Genomic DNA, 18,047 nt, shown 5'->3' with positions numbered 1-18,047 from the left:
GAAGGATGCGGAAAGGGAAGGTATGCAGCCCAGAAAGGAAGGAAGGCCACATCAGCTCGGGGTCCCGTGCTCGCTACGCATGTAGCCACAAAAGAGTTGTGGATCCCCTGGGGGGTTAAACGGTTGTGAAAACACACTTGACCTCTTAGCAAAAATAATCCTGAGTTAATAACGAGCATTAAAACAGATACAGGGGTTAGTGAACACAGAGTTGTTGTAGCGAGACTGAATACTGTAACCCCCAAGTAATCCAAAAATAAAAAAGAAACATACCTATTCAAAAATGCAGATAAAAATTCACTTGACGCCTTCCTGAGAGACAATCTCCACTCCTCCCAAATCAATTATATAAGTGTAGACCAGATGTGGCTTGAATTCAAAGAAATAGTATTGGCAGCAATTGAGAGATTTAAACAAAATAAATTAACAAATGGAGGAGCTGATCCCCCTTGGTACACAAAATGGGTTAGCACACTTGCAGAAACAACGAAACAAACATGCCAAATTTAAACAGATACAAAATCCCGAAGATCGGTGGTCTTTTACAGAAGCTTGAAATTTAGTGCAGACTTCAATGCAAGATGCTTATAACAGTTTCCACAACGAAACTGTCTTGAAACCTGGCAGAAAATCCAAAGAGATTCTGGTCGTATGTGAAGCATGTTAGCGGCAAGAAACAATGCCTTCTCTGCGCGATAGCAATGGAGATACTATCACAGACAGTGTTGCCAAAGCATAGTTACTAAACACAGCCTTCCAAAATGCCTTCACAAAAGAGACACCGAAGTATACTCCAGTATTCAAATCAAGAACAGCTGCCAATATGAGTAACATAGAAGTAAATATCCTCAGAATAGTGAAGCAAATCACCTAATAAAAGCAAGCCTTCTGGTCCAGACTGTGTGCCTATTAGGTTCCTTTCAGAGTACAATGATGCATTATCATTCACTTGACGAAAGATCCGTACCCAAAGACTAGAAAGTTGCACAGGTCACACCAATATTCAAGGAAGGTAGGAGTAATCCACTTAATTACAGGCCCATATCGTTAACATCAATATGCAGCAGGATTTTGGAACATATGTGTTCGAACATTATGAATTACCTCTAAGAAAACTGTCTATTGACACACAGTCAACACGGGTTTAGAAAACACCATTCTTGTGAAACCCAACTAGCTCTTTATTCTCATGAAGTGTTGAGTGCTACTGACAACGGGTTTCAGATACTTTCTGGATTTCCCGAAGGCTTTTGACACTGTGCCACACAAGCAGCTTGTAGTGTAATAGTGTGCTTATGGAATATTGTCTCAGTGACTGGATTTGCGATTTCCTGTCCGAGAGGTCACAGTTCGTAGTAATTGACGGAAAGTCATTGGGTAAAACAGAAGTGATTTCTGGCGTTCCCCAAGGTAGTATTACAGGCCCTTTGCTGTTCCTTATCTATATGAACGATTTGGGAGAAAATCCGAGCAGCCATCTTAGGTTGTTTGCAGATGACACTGTTTCTTATCGACTAATAAAGTCCTCAGAAGATCAAAACAAATTGCAAAACAATTTAGAAAAGATATCTGTATGCTGCAAAAATTGGCAGTTAACCCTAAACAACGAAAAGTGTGGAGGTCATCCACACGAGTTCTAAAAGGAATTTGTTAAACTTCGGTTACACGATAAATCAGTCAAATATGAAGGCCATAAATAACTAAATACCTACGAATTACAGTTACGAACAACTTAAATTGGAAGGAACACACAGAAAATGTTGTGGGGAAGACTAGGTTAAAGACTGTGTTTTATTGGCAGGACACTTAGAAAATGTAACAGACCTACTGAGGAGACTGCCTACACTACACTTGTCCTTCCTCCCTTAGAATACCGCTGCGCAGTGTGGGATCCTTACCAGATAGGAATGACTGAGTACATCAAGAAAGTTCAAAGAAGGGCAGCACATTTTGTATTATCACAAAATATGGGAGAGAGCTATCACTGAAATGAGACAGGATTTGGGCTGGACCATCATTAAAAGAAAGGTGTTTTTCATTGTGACGGAATCTTCTCACGAAATTCCAATCACCAAATTTCTCCTCCAAAAGCGGAAATATTTTGTTGACACCAACCTACATAGGGAGAAATGATCACCATGATAAAATAAGGGAAACCAGAGCTTGTACGGAAAAATTAAGTGTTCGTTCTTTTCACGCGCTATACGAGATTGGAATAATAGAAAATTGTGAAGGTGGTTTGATGAACCCTCTGCCAGGCACTTAAATGTGATTTGCAGAGTATCCATGTAGAGGTAGATGATGACTGCACTGTTTCTCTCCTCCTCCTGGACCACATATAAGGTTGCACACCAAATATTGTTACAGTGAGACCTCGACACACAAAGCGTAGACAACTTCATACTCTCGATACATGTATGACACTTCAAGTTTTTGGCAATCAGGTCGCACTGCTGGAGAGAAAAAAAAAAAAAAAAAAAAAAAAAAAAAAAAAAAAATTGTCAAATCATTTCCCAAAAAGCCCATAACGAATAACTCAAAATTTTTCGGCGTTTTTTTTTCTTTTTTTAAAGGCTATTACATTTTGGTCCATAAACACACAATGCAAATCATCTCTCACATAAACAGGGACGTTTAACACCCCCCCTCCCCCCACAATAAATCAAAATATCTGCCAACACATCACTCTCTTCCAACAACACAAACGTCTTCAAACAAACATTCAATACAAGAGTTCGCCACCTAATACAACAGGCCACCCACAAACATGACGCAGTTCAAAAACACAGTGACCAGTGACGTCAACACTTGTCACAAGTCAAATCAAATCAAAGGGGGAATCGGACACTTCCCTTCACCCTGTCTCTCCAGCCAAATTCTAGAGTATGGCATAGATGGAAATACTTTTTGGTCGCTACTGGTATTCACTCCATGTTTAAGTTGTGAATTTATAATTGCAGTGCAATCTAATTTTGAGTATAATTCCTTAGTGTCACAAAATGGTCCACATCCAACGCATGTTTGTTAAAAAATAGCTTAAACTGCCATACAAATTAGCTACATCTGATTATGAGTACATAACGAAAATCGTGAAGCATTTACATATATACGATACATGCATGTATTTCCCATGCATAAAACCAAATACGAAAAAAACTGGAGTAGGGTGGACGTAATTCATGGCTTAGCAATTGCACAACGGTAACAAGAACACGAGATTTGCCAAGCAGATGATAGCGAATTGGAATAAATATTTTTCAGAGTGAGGTGCGTCATATCCACCAAGGATATCAAAAGGAATAAACTTGTGACTGCCGAAAGCATGTAAGAACTTAATCGCTCCCCCGAAAACGTCCTTCTGAGCCAGCATAATGCGGAACATTTGATGTCCGACGAGAGAATGGTGGAAAAGGGAATCGGCGGTGCTGTTTACGAAAGTACTATCCCATTACTTGCCAAAATGTTTCAATTATACCACGGAAAACAAATCTGGATGACCGGAAGAGTTTCCACGATCCTGCCGACTAAAGCTAGTCCAGAACAATATGCCACATTGTCCGGTAAAATTGTTCAGCGTGTAATTTGTGGCCCGAATAAAACATACCTTTAAAAGTATCGCTTAACATGGGATCAGATGAAACGTTACATCGCTTGACGACTTCTTCTGCATTAACACCATTTGGGCCGCAAACACGTGTCATTCTCAAACCCACTCTGCCGCATGCCGGTACGTAAAATATTCATCTCTCTTCATCCACTTCTACGGAAAGTACTGATTTTTTTAAAAGTATTATCTTATCGTAGTTTCCGTAGTCTCTTCACGCTGCCTACGCATGTGTACATTTTGACATCAAATTGAGCAATACCCGATTCCATGAGGTGCGATACACGAAAATTATAGTCAGAAAGTATTCAGAAGTGAAACTTTATTGGATGTGGTACTTTAAACTCTAAAATCGAATTAAAGTAGGATACACGACACCACCAGCAATTTTACACAGTAACTTCATCGTATATCACTACACAACCACATGGAGAGGCCATTAACCACCGGTAATTAACTAAATTAAACAAATCTACGAACACTGAGCACTTACCCCAAAACATTGTCTTCTAAATTGTATTACTCGCGCGAAGTTTAAAAAAAAAAATAGGCGTATAGCTTGTTAATCAGCTACCTTAATAAATTCTGCAACAATACTTCACAACCACCTAAGGTTATACAAATGGCTTTCACTAGTCGTATACAAAGATCTTGGCGCGCTGTACATACCAGTGAATATAAGGCATAGATATAAACACTTTTAAACTAAACCGTTGTCCGTGGAAACGGAGGCACCTAGGGGTAGAAAAACTAGATTTCGTAAACCTATTTGCCGGTACTTCTTCTGGCTTATTGGTTATAGAAACATTTCAAAATTCATTCTGGAAATCCGGTTCTAGCTGCCGGTTTCCTACTTCCACAACCGATTTTCTCTCCCATGCAAAAGCACAAACGTTTTTGAAACGTGCGTGGGTGGTCAAATTACGTTGTGTTTTTAAACATTTTCGACAATATGATCGGAGTGACTTTTTGTACATTGAAGGAGAAGTAGAATTACTAGACTGAGCATGAAGTTGTCTAAACTTTTAATATTTAATTAAAGAGAAATAGTGACTGCACTGACTAAATCAGAAACTGGAACAGCCGTTTTCCAGACACCATATTTGACTGGGTTAGCAAGTTCGCTTCAGGCCTTGAAACAGTGGTGAACCGTTGGGAGTCTAGTAGGGCAGATGCCCCAGCGCAAAAACCTTAAGAGCGCAAAGAATTTTATGATACAATTTTTATCATAAATATGATATTTCAGGGATTCTATATATTCTGTGTCCTTGTAATGGTAATTGACGTTTTATGTCCATGTTCTTTCAATAATTAATATCTTAAATGCTCAGTCGTAAGAGTGCGGGTTGTCCCCACCCTCAAAGCTCGAGGCTGGCCATCTTGATTTAGGTTTTCCCTAAATCGCTTCAGGCGAATAACAGGATGGTGAAAGGTCAGAGTCGACATTCTTCCCCATCCTTTCCTGGGCCAATGGGACTGGTGACTTCACTGTTTGGTCTCCTCCACCCTCAAAAGTAGTCTTGAGATCTCAGATCTATTGGAGTGGATCAGTTTCACTCATGGTGCATGCACAAACAAAGTGCTGTCATTTGCTTCATGACTCCATTGTCTCCCTGTAGCCTTTAGATATAATGCACAGGTAAATAATGTTTCTATATTATGGAATGGTGCAGATGAAAGTTTATTCATTGATAAATTGTATTTTGAATTGTGGGAACAGCAGCTTTCTAATGGCCAGTGCTTGACGATAAATAAGCTGCTCTTCACAAAAAAGTTTTAGTTAATTTCCCGTAGGAGACAGTAGCTATTTAGAGGGACACATGAGTTGCCGCAAGCAAGTTTATTGCTTGCAAGTTATTAGTTTTTACAAATAATGAGCATAATTTTGTATTTGTCGATTGAACTGCCTGTTAAAAGACAAACTTCTTTTAAAAATTTAATGTACATTGGAAAAATAATCTGAAGAAACAAGTTATGGTAGTGTAAGTATCCCAACCAGTGTCCCCAGTAACAGTGATTTCTGGCTAGCTTCAGGACTTGTTGTGTACAAGGGTCGTTTGAAAAGTCTGTTCAAAAATAAAAATTACTTGCGTGTTTGGGGTAAACTTTTTTATTTTTCAACATAGTCTCCTTTTAGACTTATAAACTACACCCAACGTTGTTCTAATTTGTTGATCCCTTCCAAATAATAGGAATTGTCCAAGTCTACAAAATAGCTATTAATTGCTGCAATCACCTCCTCATTTAAATTAAATCTTTTACCCGCCAGCCATTTCTTCAATTTGGGGAACAAATAGTAGTCTGAGGGAGCCAAATCTGGAGAATAGGGGGATGTGAAACGAGTTGGAATCCTATTTCAATTAATTTTTCGACCACAACTGCTGAGGTGTGTGCTGGTGCATTGTCGTGATGGAAAAGGACTTTTTTGTGATCCAAATGGTGGCGTTTTTCTTGCACTTCGCTTTTCAAACGGTCCAATAACGATGTACAATATACACCTGTAATAGTTTTACCCTTTTCCAGATAGGCGATGAGGATTATCCCTTGTGAATCCCAAAAGACACTCGCCATTATCTTTCCGGCCGAAGGAATGGTCTTCGCCTTTTTTGGTGCAGATCCTCCCTTGGTAACCCATTGTTTAGATTGTTGTTTTGTATCAGGAGTACAGTAAAGTATCCATGTTTCTTCCACAGTGATGAAACGACGCTTAAAGTCCTGCGGATTCTAACTAAACAGCTGCAACCTATCCTTGCAATACTTCACACGATACCGTTTTTGGTCAAGTGTGAGCAATTGCGGAACCCATCTTGTGGATAGCTTTCTCATCTCCAAATGTTTATGCAAAATATTATGTACCCATTCATTAGAGATGCCCACAGCACTAGTAATCTCACCCACCTTAACTCTTCTGTCATCCATCACCATATCATGAATTTTATCAGCGATTTCTGGAGTTGTAACATCCACAGGGCGTCCAGAACATTCAGCATCACTTGTGCACATATGACCTCTCCGAAAATTTTGAAACCACTTAAGGTGCAGAATCATTGTAATGTTTATCAAGCTTCTCTTTAGTCTCCTGAGGCGTTATGCCTTTCATAAAGTAATGTTTAATCACCACGTGAAACTCTTTTCGTCCATTTTTTGACAATCATTCGACTTCCTTGATTCACACGAATGCCAAACACAAAGAAATAGACCAATATGGCTGAAACTTGGTGTGCGCTTGATACACGCCGGTGGTGCCATCTCTCGAACTTTGCACAGACTTTTCAAACGGCCCTCGTATGTCCTGTCCTGTTCGCTGTTCCTTTCCTGACTTGTACATATCGCCAGTTATTGTAGCCACAGTCGCCGTCTTGCCTTCTGTAGTGCCATTAAGTTGACTAAAATGTTTCTACACAGGTACACAGTAGCTGTGTTTACTTATTAGTTGTTTATATACAGTTTTTGCAATTATTTAATATTTTCTCTGAATTTATCTCATCCACAATACCTTTAAGTAAGGGATTTGGTGCTGATTGCAGGAAAAAACGAAATGCAGGACAGGGAAAGCTTGCTGAAGCAGCTGGAAGTCTTGACAGATTTATTGAGAAAACTGCTGATATTACCAGCTTGGTTCATAAAAAGCTATCCACTCTGTACAGTAGAAGCAGAGACAACTTTGTCTGAAATTGTTTCAATGTCTCTGCAGAAAATCGCTCTCTGTGTAAATATTGAATTGCATGTTTTCACTGATATCAGTTACGCATCAGAAAATGAAAGTGAGCTTTTGAAAAATGATTTGTTGATGGACAAATGTGTGAACTACAGAATAAAAATGCATTTTTCCGCTGATAATACTAGAAGAACATTAAGGGTTGGTTTTGTATCAAGTTAGAAAATGGAGAGAGAGTTTTAACAAAATGGCTGTTGTATTCCTCGGTTAAATGACTTGTGCAATCGTTTCTTTGCAAACTCTTTTTAAGAAAGAAGTTCTTTTGTACAGCCACTTGGTTTTAAAACATGGAAAAAGCTTAGAACCAGGGTATTAGACCATGAAAAAGGTTATGGTGAATTATTATAAAACTGAAAAGAGCTTCAAATGCGACTACAGAAATATCAAACAGTCATGATGGGGTTCAGTTAGAAGCGATAACTGTGAAAACTTCCTCAAAACTTTCAAGCTGCTTGCCAGGTATACCCACGTGCAAATCATTATTTTCACAAAGTTCAGCAAATTCTTATCTTGTTCCACGAAGGCAAAACGAACTAATTGGTGATCACATCAGAAGAGAGATATTTAAGTAAGTTTTTAAGGCTAAGTATTGCTATATCATGTTTATAGTACACTAGGCATATCACGTATCCACCAAATGTCCAGTAATTCTTTATATACATACTGAAGGTTCAGAAGGCACAGTAGAGGTATCCTTTATTGATTACATTCTATTAAATGGGAGATCAGTTAATGAACTTACAGAAACAATTTGTGACAAGTTGCAAGGAGATGGTCTAAACCCGGGGTACTGCTATCGACAAGGATATAATAAAGATGGAACCGTGGCTGGGAACATTAGTGGTATTCAGAGATGTATTCTGAATATAAATCCTAAAGCATTGTTTGTACCATCTAACGATTATTCGATCTTGTTGGAGTAAATGCAGCAACTGTTCTAACAAAATTGGTGACTTTTTTGGCTCTGTGCAAAATATTTACACATTTTTCTCAGGCTCTACACATAGGTGTGGTATTCTTAAACAGCATGTTCCAATTAATGTGATACTATTCTGTGACACAAGATGGAGGTCAAACTACGATTCAGATATGGCTTACTGATCGTACTGAAAACATAATAGCAGCCTTGGAAGTGGTGAGGGATATATCAAAAGACATCCTAGGAAACAAAGGAGATGCAGACAATTTGTTGGTTTGCATTATGACTTATCCTTTCTTTTCATCCATTTATTTTTAGAACCCAGTGCTTACTCAACTGAATGATGCTCAGATACACCTAAAACGAAAAGGACTTTCGTGTTCAAAAGCAGAAATCACTGACTGTTTAGCGAGGAAAAGTGCGATTCTGTAATTCTTTGGTCACAAAAGCAGCTGTAAGAGCTATGGAGAAGTGCAAAATATTTGATATTTCAACAAAAAGAACAACTGGAGGATGAAGGAAAATGTCTGGTGAGAGAAGTATAGACTCTGGCTTAAATTTAATACAGGAAACTGTTTGGCAACCGTTTGAGGCGGTAAATAAGCTAGCATCAGAATTATAAAAGAATGCCCATTACAAACGAATAAACTGGGTGGTTGTAATTAAAGTGCAGCCACTCGCGAATGTCCAGTGTGGGCTGTAATTATCATATGGCAGAGAAACTTGGTAGATATTCTAATGCAGAGCTGATTTATGTGAAAAAAATTAGTTACAATTTTGGCCACCATGTGCAAACATGACACTGTGAATGCAAGGAATATGCATAGAAATATTTCGAAAATGTAATGGAGCAGGAAAGGGATGTGGATAGAAAAGGTGTTGATTTTATTATTAACCGCTGCTTACATAATTTGTTCAGTTGAGCATCAGCGACGTCAACAAGATGCTACATCCATAAAACGACATGATCAACTGTTGCTCACAGCAGTTCTGCTGGAATTTGAGGAACGTGTTCCTGTATACTGGCCTTCAGATCACATAGAGACTGAATCCATCCCTGGTAAGATATCCTCAGAAACAAAAGTCACACGAATTCAGGTCTTGCAGGTCATATGTCTGAAAAACCTCTGGAGGTAACACGTTCGTGGAAGGCTGCATTAAGCAGATCTTTCACTGGGTGAGCAACATGAAGTGTTGCACATCTCACAGGAGAGCAGTGGTTTTCACACAGTTGCACTCTTCCAAAGGAATCATATGCTGTACAAGCAGATCTCGATAATATGCAGATAGCTCGTTACACCTAAGAGGCCCTCTAGATGCCGTGTATTCAAAGAAGAACGAACTGAGAATAAAAGTGCTTGTGAGTCTACACCACACAGTCACTTGTGGGAATTGCAGTGGCTCTTGGTACACAACACACGCTATAACAGTACCCCAAATCAGGCAGTTCTGTGTATTCACTGCACCCTGTATTGTAAAATGTGCCACATCACACCATAGAATAAAGTCTAGTCACATGTCATCTATTTTGTTCTGTGCCAGAAACTGAAGAGCAAATTCAGAGCATTGCTACCAATAGTGAGATTTCAGTTGCAGCATCATCAGGGTCTTGTATGGGTACCATTAAAACAGACTGCAATAATTTCCGTTCTGTCGACCATGGGATGGGCAATTCTCGTGACACTGCATGAGCATTTGTGCTACTTAGGACGCGTGATGCATGACCAGTTACAGCAACAGCAACCTCATCACTAATTTCCACTGGGATAGGACACCTTCCTCTTTCAGGTGTCACATGAATCTAACTATTGTTTTCAAACTTCATTATATAATCTCCATTAAACCATTTAGCGACATTGGCCATCTCCTCAGACCTTTCAGTCAGCGATACTCTCGTAACACAGCATTATAATTGCTGTCATTCACATAAAACAATTTCACTTACAGTTCACACTCTCTCTTCCTGATAGCCATACAGTTCACTCACTTCATGACTTGCCAGATGACAAAGTTGATGTCATACCATCATACAGTTAGTGTACAGCGCTAGATTAGCACCTGGTGGCCAAAACTGAAACCAAATTTTTCCAGCATAAATCAGTTCCACATTAAAGCCTTAGCATATCTACCGAGTTTCTTTGCCATACGATAAAGTTCACATTGGACCTTCATGATGATCTGCACTTTATTGTAACCACTCAGTACTTCATGAGCTATTTGCCTTCCTTTGAGTACAAATACTAGTGGATGCAGCAACAGACGAATTCATTGTTCGCAACATTCAGCATTTATGTGAACTAAATGCTTTAGTTACGATTGCTGTGGTACATCATACTACATGCCATATTTCTTTATTTAAAGAAGTTCCTCTAAAAGAGAACTTTTTGCATGGACAAATTTAAAATTTTTAACTGGAAAATTAAATGGAGGTTGCAAGAGGATTCAACATTGTTGTGGCACTAAGAATTTTTTAACAATCACTGTGTCAAATGCTACTTGGTAAAGAGCTTTTTCCAAATGAAAGCTAATAATGACCTATTAAACATTGATTTCAAGTCAGGAAAGGTAAGTAACCTCTCAATTTTATCAATTGTATGAAGAATAAATGTAAATTTTATCTATGTATTTCAAAAAATTTGCATGAATAAAATCCACAAGGTCTTAAATAAATGTAATTTATATGCATATGTCTAATATATCACTTTTTGTTTAAATATTTTGTTAAGCTCGTGATGATACCTATAAGCTGTTACAGTTCGAAGTAAACATTAATGAATTTAGAGAAGTAACTAGATTTTTTAAAAAATATAATTGTAGGTTTAGAAATAAAAAGTTTTAAAACATGGATTGGTAACAGCTTATGAGGGGCACAATATTTTATATTGTCCTGGGTGCCCCAATTCCACAGTAAGCCACTGCATGTATGCACAACAGTGATAAACAGTTTCCAAAATCCGGTTTTGTCTTCTGGAAGTTCTGTCACATGTAAATATAGTGAGTACAAAACATTCCATAACATTACAAATTGCGCCATTCGAACAGGCTGTCAACAGGATGGGTCATCAAAGTCAAGATTTTTCGGAGAGAAACTTTGGGGTGAGTGGAAGACATAATGTCATCTTCTTTCAACAACAGAAGTTAACCTATTTTCACTGCTCTCACTCATGTTATAGTAATTGATTTCGTCCATTTTGTTTTCTTTATTTTATTATTTTATTATTTTCTTTATTTTATTACTCTGTTTTGTTTAGTGGCACAGTGGAAATATTCCATGACGACTTGGATATTTTTCCATTGAGTGTTCTTCCCAAAAGAGACAAGATATCTGAAAGCCAAATATAATTTGGTTTTTACAATAGCAGGTGTAAGTGGGCTGTTTAGGTTTTTATGATGCTATGTAAGTGGGTTGTTTACGTTTTTATGTTGGTAACACCATGTAGCGCTCTGTATGAAAATCACTGACTGTGTTTTGTGCAGTCTGTGGATGGTTGGCATTGTTGGAATATTCGCTATTGTAGTGTTGGGCAGTTGGATGTGAACAGCATGTAGTGTTGCACAGTTGGAGGTGAGCCGCCAGCAGTGGTGGATGGGGGAAGAGAGATGGCAGAGTTTTGAGAGCGGACGATCTGGACGTGTGTCCATCAGAAAAAGGAAATTTGCAAGACTGGATGTCATGAACTGATATATATATATATATATATAGACTTTTGGACACTATTAAAGTAAATACATTGTTTGTTCTCTACTAAAATATTTCATTTGCTAACTATGCCTATCAGTAGTTAGTGCCTTTTATTTACCTTGCAGTATTGGCGCTCACTGTATTGCAGTAGTTCGAGTAACGAAGATCTTTTGTGAGGTAAGTGATTCATGAAAGGTATAGGTTATTGTTAGTCAGGGCCATTGTTTTTTAGGGATTATTGAAAGTCAGATCTCTGAGTACGTTCAGTTTTGCTCAGCTGTTTGAAAATCAAATAACGTAAGAAGTTTACCAGCACTGTCACTTATGAATTTTTTTAAGGGGACATTACAGAGGGCAAGGAAAGAGCCTACACTGTATGTAAATAAGAACACAAATTGATTAAGTGACTGTCATTAAATTACGTTTTATTAACAATAAAATGCTTAGAGACTATGAAGGAGGAAATATAGTCATTTTTGATGTAATTTGGTACACAGAAACAAAATAATGTGTAAGATAAAAATGCTCTGAGGTCTTATAAACAGCATTTGAAGTATAAAATTGTTAAGTTTTTCATTGCCATTTGTTGACAAACGGCCTGTTGGTTTCGTGTCAGGTTCTTTGGCTTATTGTTCTGACGTTTCTGCAGCATGAGGGCCTGACATTGTCTAATCTTCACCTCCAGTTACTGGTGGCAGACGGAGTCGGCCTCACTGTCACAGATTGTATACATCTGGCACACCAACGTCTGAGGGCTTTTCTATGGTCACTATCGTTATGGTTCTCCTTTTGCTACCTGCAACGGTCGCTGCTGCACAGGTATACAGAATCTGTTCATCATGAGGCTTCCCTCTTTTTTGTTGAAGCTATTAACCCTTTTATGAATTTTTGTAGCTGCTCTGAACATGCAGATGTGGTAGCTCTTTACCAAATTCCCTATCAGCAAATTTTATTATTTTGTTGGTCTATACCAGGGTGCCTGAACAATCAGTCAATACCATGATCACCGAACATAACAGGAATTGCAAGCTGGGATGGGTGGAGAAATCAGCCATGTTTGGACTGACCATGGAAAAGCCCTCAGACGTTGGGACGCCAGGTACATACAATACGCGGCTGTGAGCTCAACTCCAGTCCACCACCAGCGATGGAGGGTAAAGCTTTGACAATGCTAGCCACTCATGCTGGGGATTTGTCAGAAAAATCAACGAATATTAGCCACACGTAACGTGTATCCACGTAACGTGTATCCACATTACATGTGGCCTGTAATTGAAGAAGTATCATGATGATCTCTCCATTGGCAAAAGATTCCGGAATAGTCCCCCATTCGAATCTCTGGGAGGGGACTGCCAAGGGGGAGGTTTCCATGAGAAAAAGATTGAATAATCAACGAAAGGATAACGTTCTACGAGTCGGGGTGTGGAATGTCAGAAGCTTGAACGTGGTAGGGAAACTAGAAAATCTGAAAAGGGAAATGCAAAGGCTCAATCTAGATATAGTAGGGGTCACTGAAGTGAAGTGGAAGGAAGACAAGGATTTCTGGTCAGATGAGTATCGGGTAATATCAACAGCAGCAGAAAATGGTATAACAGGTGTAGGATTCGTTATGAATAGCAAGGTAGGGCAGAGGGTGTGTTACTGTGAACAGTTCAGTGACTGGGTTGTTCAAATCAGAATCGACAGCAGAACAACACCGACAACGATAGTTCAGGTATACATGCCGACGTCGCAAGCTGAAGATGAACAGATAGAGAAAGTGTATGAGGATTTTGAAAGGGTAATGCAGTATGTAAAGGGGGACGAAAATCTAATAGTCATGGGCGACTGGAATGCAGTTGTAGGGGAAGGAGTAGAAGAAAAGGTTACAGGAGAAAATTGGCTTGGGACAAGGAATGAAAGAGGAGAAAGACTAATTGAGTTCTGTAACAAGTTTCAGCTAGTAATAGCGAATACCCTGTTCAAGAATCACAAGAGGAGGAGGTATACTTGGAAAAGGCCGAGAGATACGGGAAGATTTCAATTAGATTACATCATGGTCAGACAGAGATTCCGAAATCAGATACTGGATTGTAAGGCGTACCCAGGAGCAGATATAGACTCAGATTACAATGTAGTAGTGATGAAGAGTAGGCTGAAGTTCAAGACATTAGTCAGGAAGAATCGATACGCAAAGAAGTGGGATACGGAAGTACTAACGAATGACGAGATACGTTTGAAGTTCTCTAACGCTATAGATGCAGCAATAAGGAATAGCGCAGTAGGCTGTACAGTTGAAGAGGAATGGACATCTCTAAAAAGGGCCATCACAGAAGTTGGGAAGGAAAACATAGGTACAAAGAAGGTAGCTACGAAGAAACCATGGGTAACAGAAGAAATACTTCAGTTGATTGATGAAAGGAGGAAGTACAAACATGTTCCGGGAAAATCAGGAATACAGAAATACAAGTCGCTGAGGAATGAAATAAATAGGAAGTGCAGGGAAGCAAAAACGAAATGACTGCAGGAAAAATGTGAAGACATCGAAAAAGATATGATTATCGGAAGGACAGACTCAGCATACAGGAAAGTCAAAACAACCTATGGCGACATTAAAAGCAACGGTGGTAACATTAAGAGTGCAACGGGAATTCCACTGTTAAATGCAGAGGAGAGAGCAGATAGGTGGAAAGAATACATTGAAAGCCTCTATGAGGGCGAAGATTTGTCTGATGTGATAGAAGAAGAAACAGGAGTCGATTTAGAAGAGATAGGGGATCCAGTATTAGAATCGGAATTTAAAAGAGCTTTGGAGGACTTACCGTCAAATAAGGCAGAAGGGATAGATAACATTCCATCAGAATTTCTAAAACCATTGGGGGAAGTGGCAACAAAACGACTATTCACGTTGGTTTGTAGAATATATGAGTCTGGCGACATACCATCTGACTTTCGGAAAAGCATCATCCACACAATTCCGAAGACGGCAAGAGCTGACAAGTGCGAGAATCATCGCACAATCAGCTTAACAGCTCATCCATCGCAGCTGCTTACAAGAATAATATACAGAAGAATGGAAAAGAAAATTGAGAATCCGCTAGGTGACGATCAGTTTGGCTTTAGGAAAAGTAAAGGGACGAGAGAGGCAATTCTGACGTTACGGTTAATAATGGAAGCAAGGCTAAAGAAAAATCAAGACACTTTCATAGGATTTGTCGACCTGGAAAGAGCGTTCGACAATAAAATGGTGCAAGCTGTTCGAGATTCTGAAAAAAGTAGGGGTAAGCTATAGGGAGAGACAGGTCATATACAATATGTACAACAACCAAGAGGATAAGAGTGGACGATCAAGAACGAAGTGCTCGTATTAAGAATGGTGTAAGACAAGACTGAAGCCTTTCGCCCCTACTCTTCAATCTGTACATCGAGGAAGCAATGATGGAAATAAAAGAAAGGTTCAGGAGTGGAATTAAAATACAAGGTGAAAGAATATCAATGATACGATTCGCTGATGAGATTGCTATCCTGAATGAAAGTGAAGAAGAATTAAACGATCTCCTAAACGGAATGAACAGTCTAATGAGTACACAGTATGGTTTGAGAGTAAATCGGAGAAAGAGGAAGGTAATGAGAAGTAGTAGAAATGAGAACAGCGAGAAACTTAACTTCAGGATTGATGGTCACGAAGTCAACAAAGTTAAGTAATTCTGCTACCTAGGCAGTAAAATAACCAATGACGGACGGAGCAAGGAGGACATCAAAAGCAGACTCGCTATGGCAAAAAAGGCATTTCTGGCCAAGAGAAGTCTACTAATATCAAATACCGGCTTTAATTTGAGGAAGAAATTTCTGAGGATGTACGTCTGGAGTACAGCATTGTATGGTAGTGAAACATGGACTGTGGGAAAACCGGAGCAGAAGAGAATCGAAGCATTTGAGATGTGGTGCTATAGGCGAATGTTGAAAATTAGGTGGACTGATAAGGTAAGGAATGAGGAGGTTCTACGCAGAATCGGAGAGGAAAGGAATATGTGGAAAACTGATAAGGAGAAGGGACAGGATGATAGGACATCTGCTAAGACATGAGGGAATGACTTCCATGGTACTAGAGGGAGCTGTAGAGGGCAAAAACTGTAGAGAAGACAGAGATTGGAATACGTCAAGCAAATAATTGAGGATGTAGGTTGCAAGTGCTACTCTGAGATGAAGAGGTTAGCACGGGAAAGGAATTTGTGGTGGGTCGCATCAAACCAGTCAGTAGACTGATGACCAAAAAAAAATTGGCCAAAGAATCTGAGGTGGAAGACAATAGGCAATTTGGCAGTGTTTGAAGAGTTTGTATGTATATGTTTCCCTGTTAAATAAATGCCAATGTTTTGAAACTATGCCACCCTCTTCTCCCTCCATATATGTAGACCACAATGAGTATGCTCTCCTGTGCTACAAGGGTAATCCCAAAAGTAAGGTCTCCGATTTCTTTATAAGTACAGAACTCTGTTTGTGTGGCAGTTGGTCACACTTTTATGAAGAGAGCTTCACGCTTGGTGTGTAAACATGTGCACGCCGCACTGAGGCGCTCAGTCTTGGCTTGGCAGTCATTGAGAATGGAACTCCCGTTGGATGTTACCACCAAGTGCGAGTTGAGATTAGATTAGATTAGATTAAATTAATACTTGTTCCATAGATCATGAATACAACACTTCGTAATGATGTGGAACGTGTCAGGTTAATAAAAGATGTCTGTACAAGATATTACATGACACCAAATATTGCATGACACTAATGTTTAAGTTGTTTTTTTCCCTTAATTTATAACTATAAATTCAGCCAATGAGTAGAAAGAGTTGTCATATAGAAATTCCTTTAATTTATTTTTAAATGTTAGTTGGCTATCTGTCAGGCTTTTGATGCTGTTTGGTAGATGACCAAAGACTTTTGTGGCAGCGTAATTTACCCCTTTCTGTGCCAAAGTCAGATTTAACCCTACATAGTGAAGATCATCCTTTCGCCTGGTGTTATAGCTATGCACACTGCTATTACTTTTGAACTGGGTTGGATTATTAACAACAAATTTCATAAGTGAATATATATACTGTGAAGTTACTGTCGATCTCATTTTTGAGACTTTTGTATTCCCTTTTGCCTGCTTCATTTCCTGCGTTTTTATATTTTCTCATTTCATCAATTAAATTCAATATTTCTTCTGTTACCAAAGCATTTCGACTGGCCCTCGTCTTTTTACCTACTTGATCCTCTGCTGCCTTCACTACTTCATCCCTCAGAGCTACCCATTCTTCTTCTACTGTATTTCTTTCCCCCATTCCTGTCAATTGTTCCCTTATGCACTCTCTGAAACTCTGTACAACCTCTGGTTTAGTCAGTTTATCCAGGTCCCATCTCCTTAAATTCCCACCTTTTTGCAGTTTCTTCAGTTTTAATCTACAGTTCATAACCAATAGATTGTGGTCATAGTCCACATCTGCCCCTGGAAATGTCTTACAATTTAAAACCTGATTCCTAAATCTCTGTCTTACCATTATTTAATCTATTTGATACCTTCTAGTATCTCCAGGATTCTTCCATGTATACAACCTTCTTTTATGATTCTTGAACCAAGTGTTAGCTATGATTAAGTTATGCTCTGTGCAAAATTCTACCAGACGGCTTCCTCTTTCATTTCTCTCCCCCAATCCATATTCACCCGCTATGTTTCCTTCTCTCCCTTTTCCTACTCTCGAATTCCAGTCACCTATGACTATTAAATTTTCGTTTCCCTTCACTACCTGAGTAATTTCTTTTATCTCATCATACATTTCATCAATTTCTTCATCATCTGCAGAGCTAGTTGGCATATAAACTTGTACTACTGTAGTAGGCATGGGCTTCGTGTCTATCTTGGCCACAATAATGCGCTCACTATGCTGTTGGTAGTAGCTTACCCGCACTCCTATTTTTTATTCATTATTAAACCTACTCCTGCATTACCCCTATTTGATTTTGTATTTATAACCCTGTATTCACCTGACCAAAAGTCTTGTTCCTCCTGCCACCGAACTTCACTAATTCCACTATATCTAACTTCAACCTATCCATTTCCCTTTTTAAATTTTCTAACCTACCTGCCCAATTAAGGGATCTGTCATTC

The 18,047-nt window shown here is 39.0% G+C and overlaps 1 protein-coding gene across 1 annotated transcript in view; it reads right to left on the bottom strand.

The window, feature by feature from the left end:
• The window catches only part of LOC126198623 (46 kDa FK506-binding nuclear protein), a 66,710-nt gene extending 62,454 nt beyond the window's left edge, over nt 1-4,256 (bottom strand). The window contains exon 1 of the mRNA XM_049935078.1: nt 4,098-4,256. Within this exon, the coding sequence (XP_049791035.1) occupies nt 4,098-4,107 (10 nt within the window). The 5' untranslated portion in view covers nt 4,108-4,256. The remainder of the gene's footprint in view (nt 1-4,097) is intronic.
• Between the last annotated feature and the right edge of the window lie 13,791 nt (nt 4,257-18,047).

The sequence above is a fragment of the Schistocerca nitens genome, chromosome 8 (assembly GCF_023898315.1).
Source record: "Schistocerca nitens isolate TAMUIC-IGC-003100 chromosome 8, iqSchNite1.1, whole genome shotgun sequence".
In the NCBI taxonomy this organism is placed as follows: domain Eukaryota; kingdom Metazoa; phylum Arthropoda; class Insecta; order Orthoptera; family Acrididae; genus Schistocerca; species Schistocerca nitens.
This window is presented reverse-complemented; position numbering and strand designations above follow the sequence as displayed.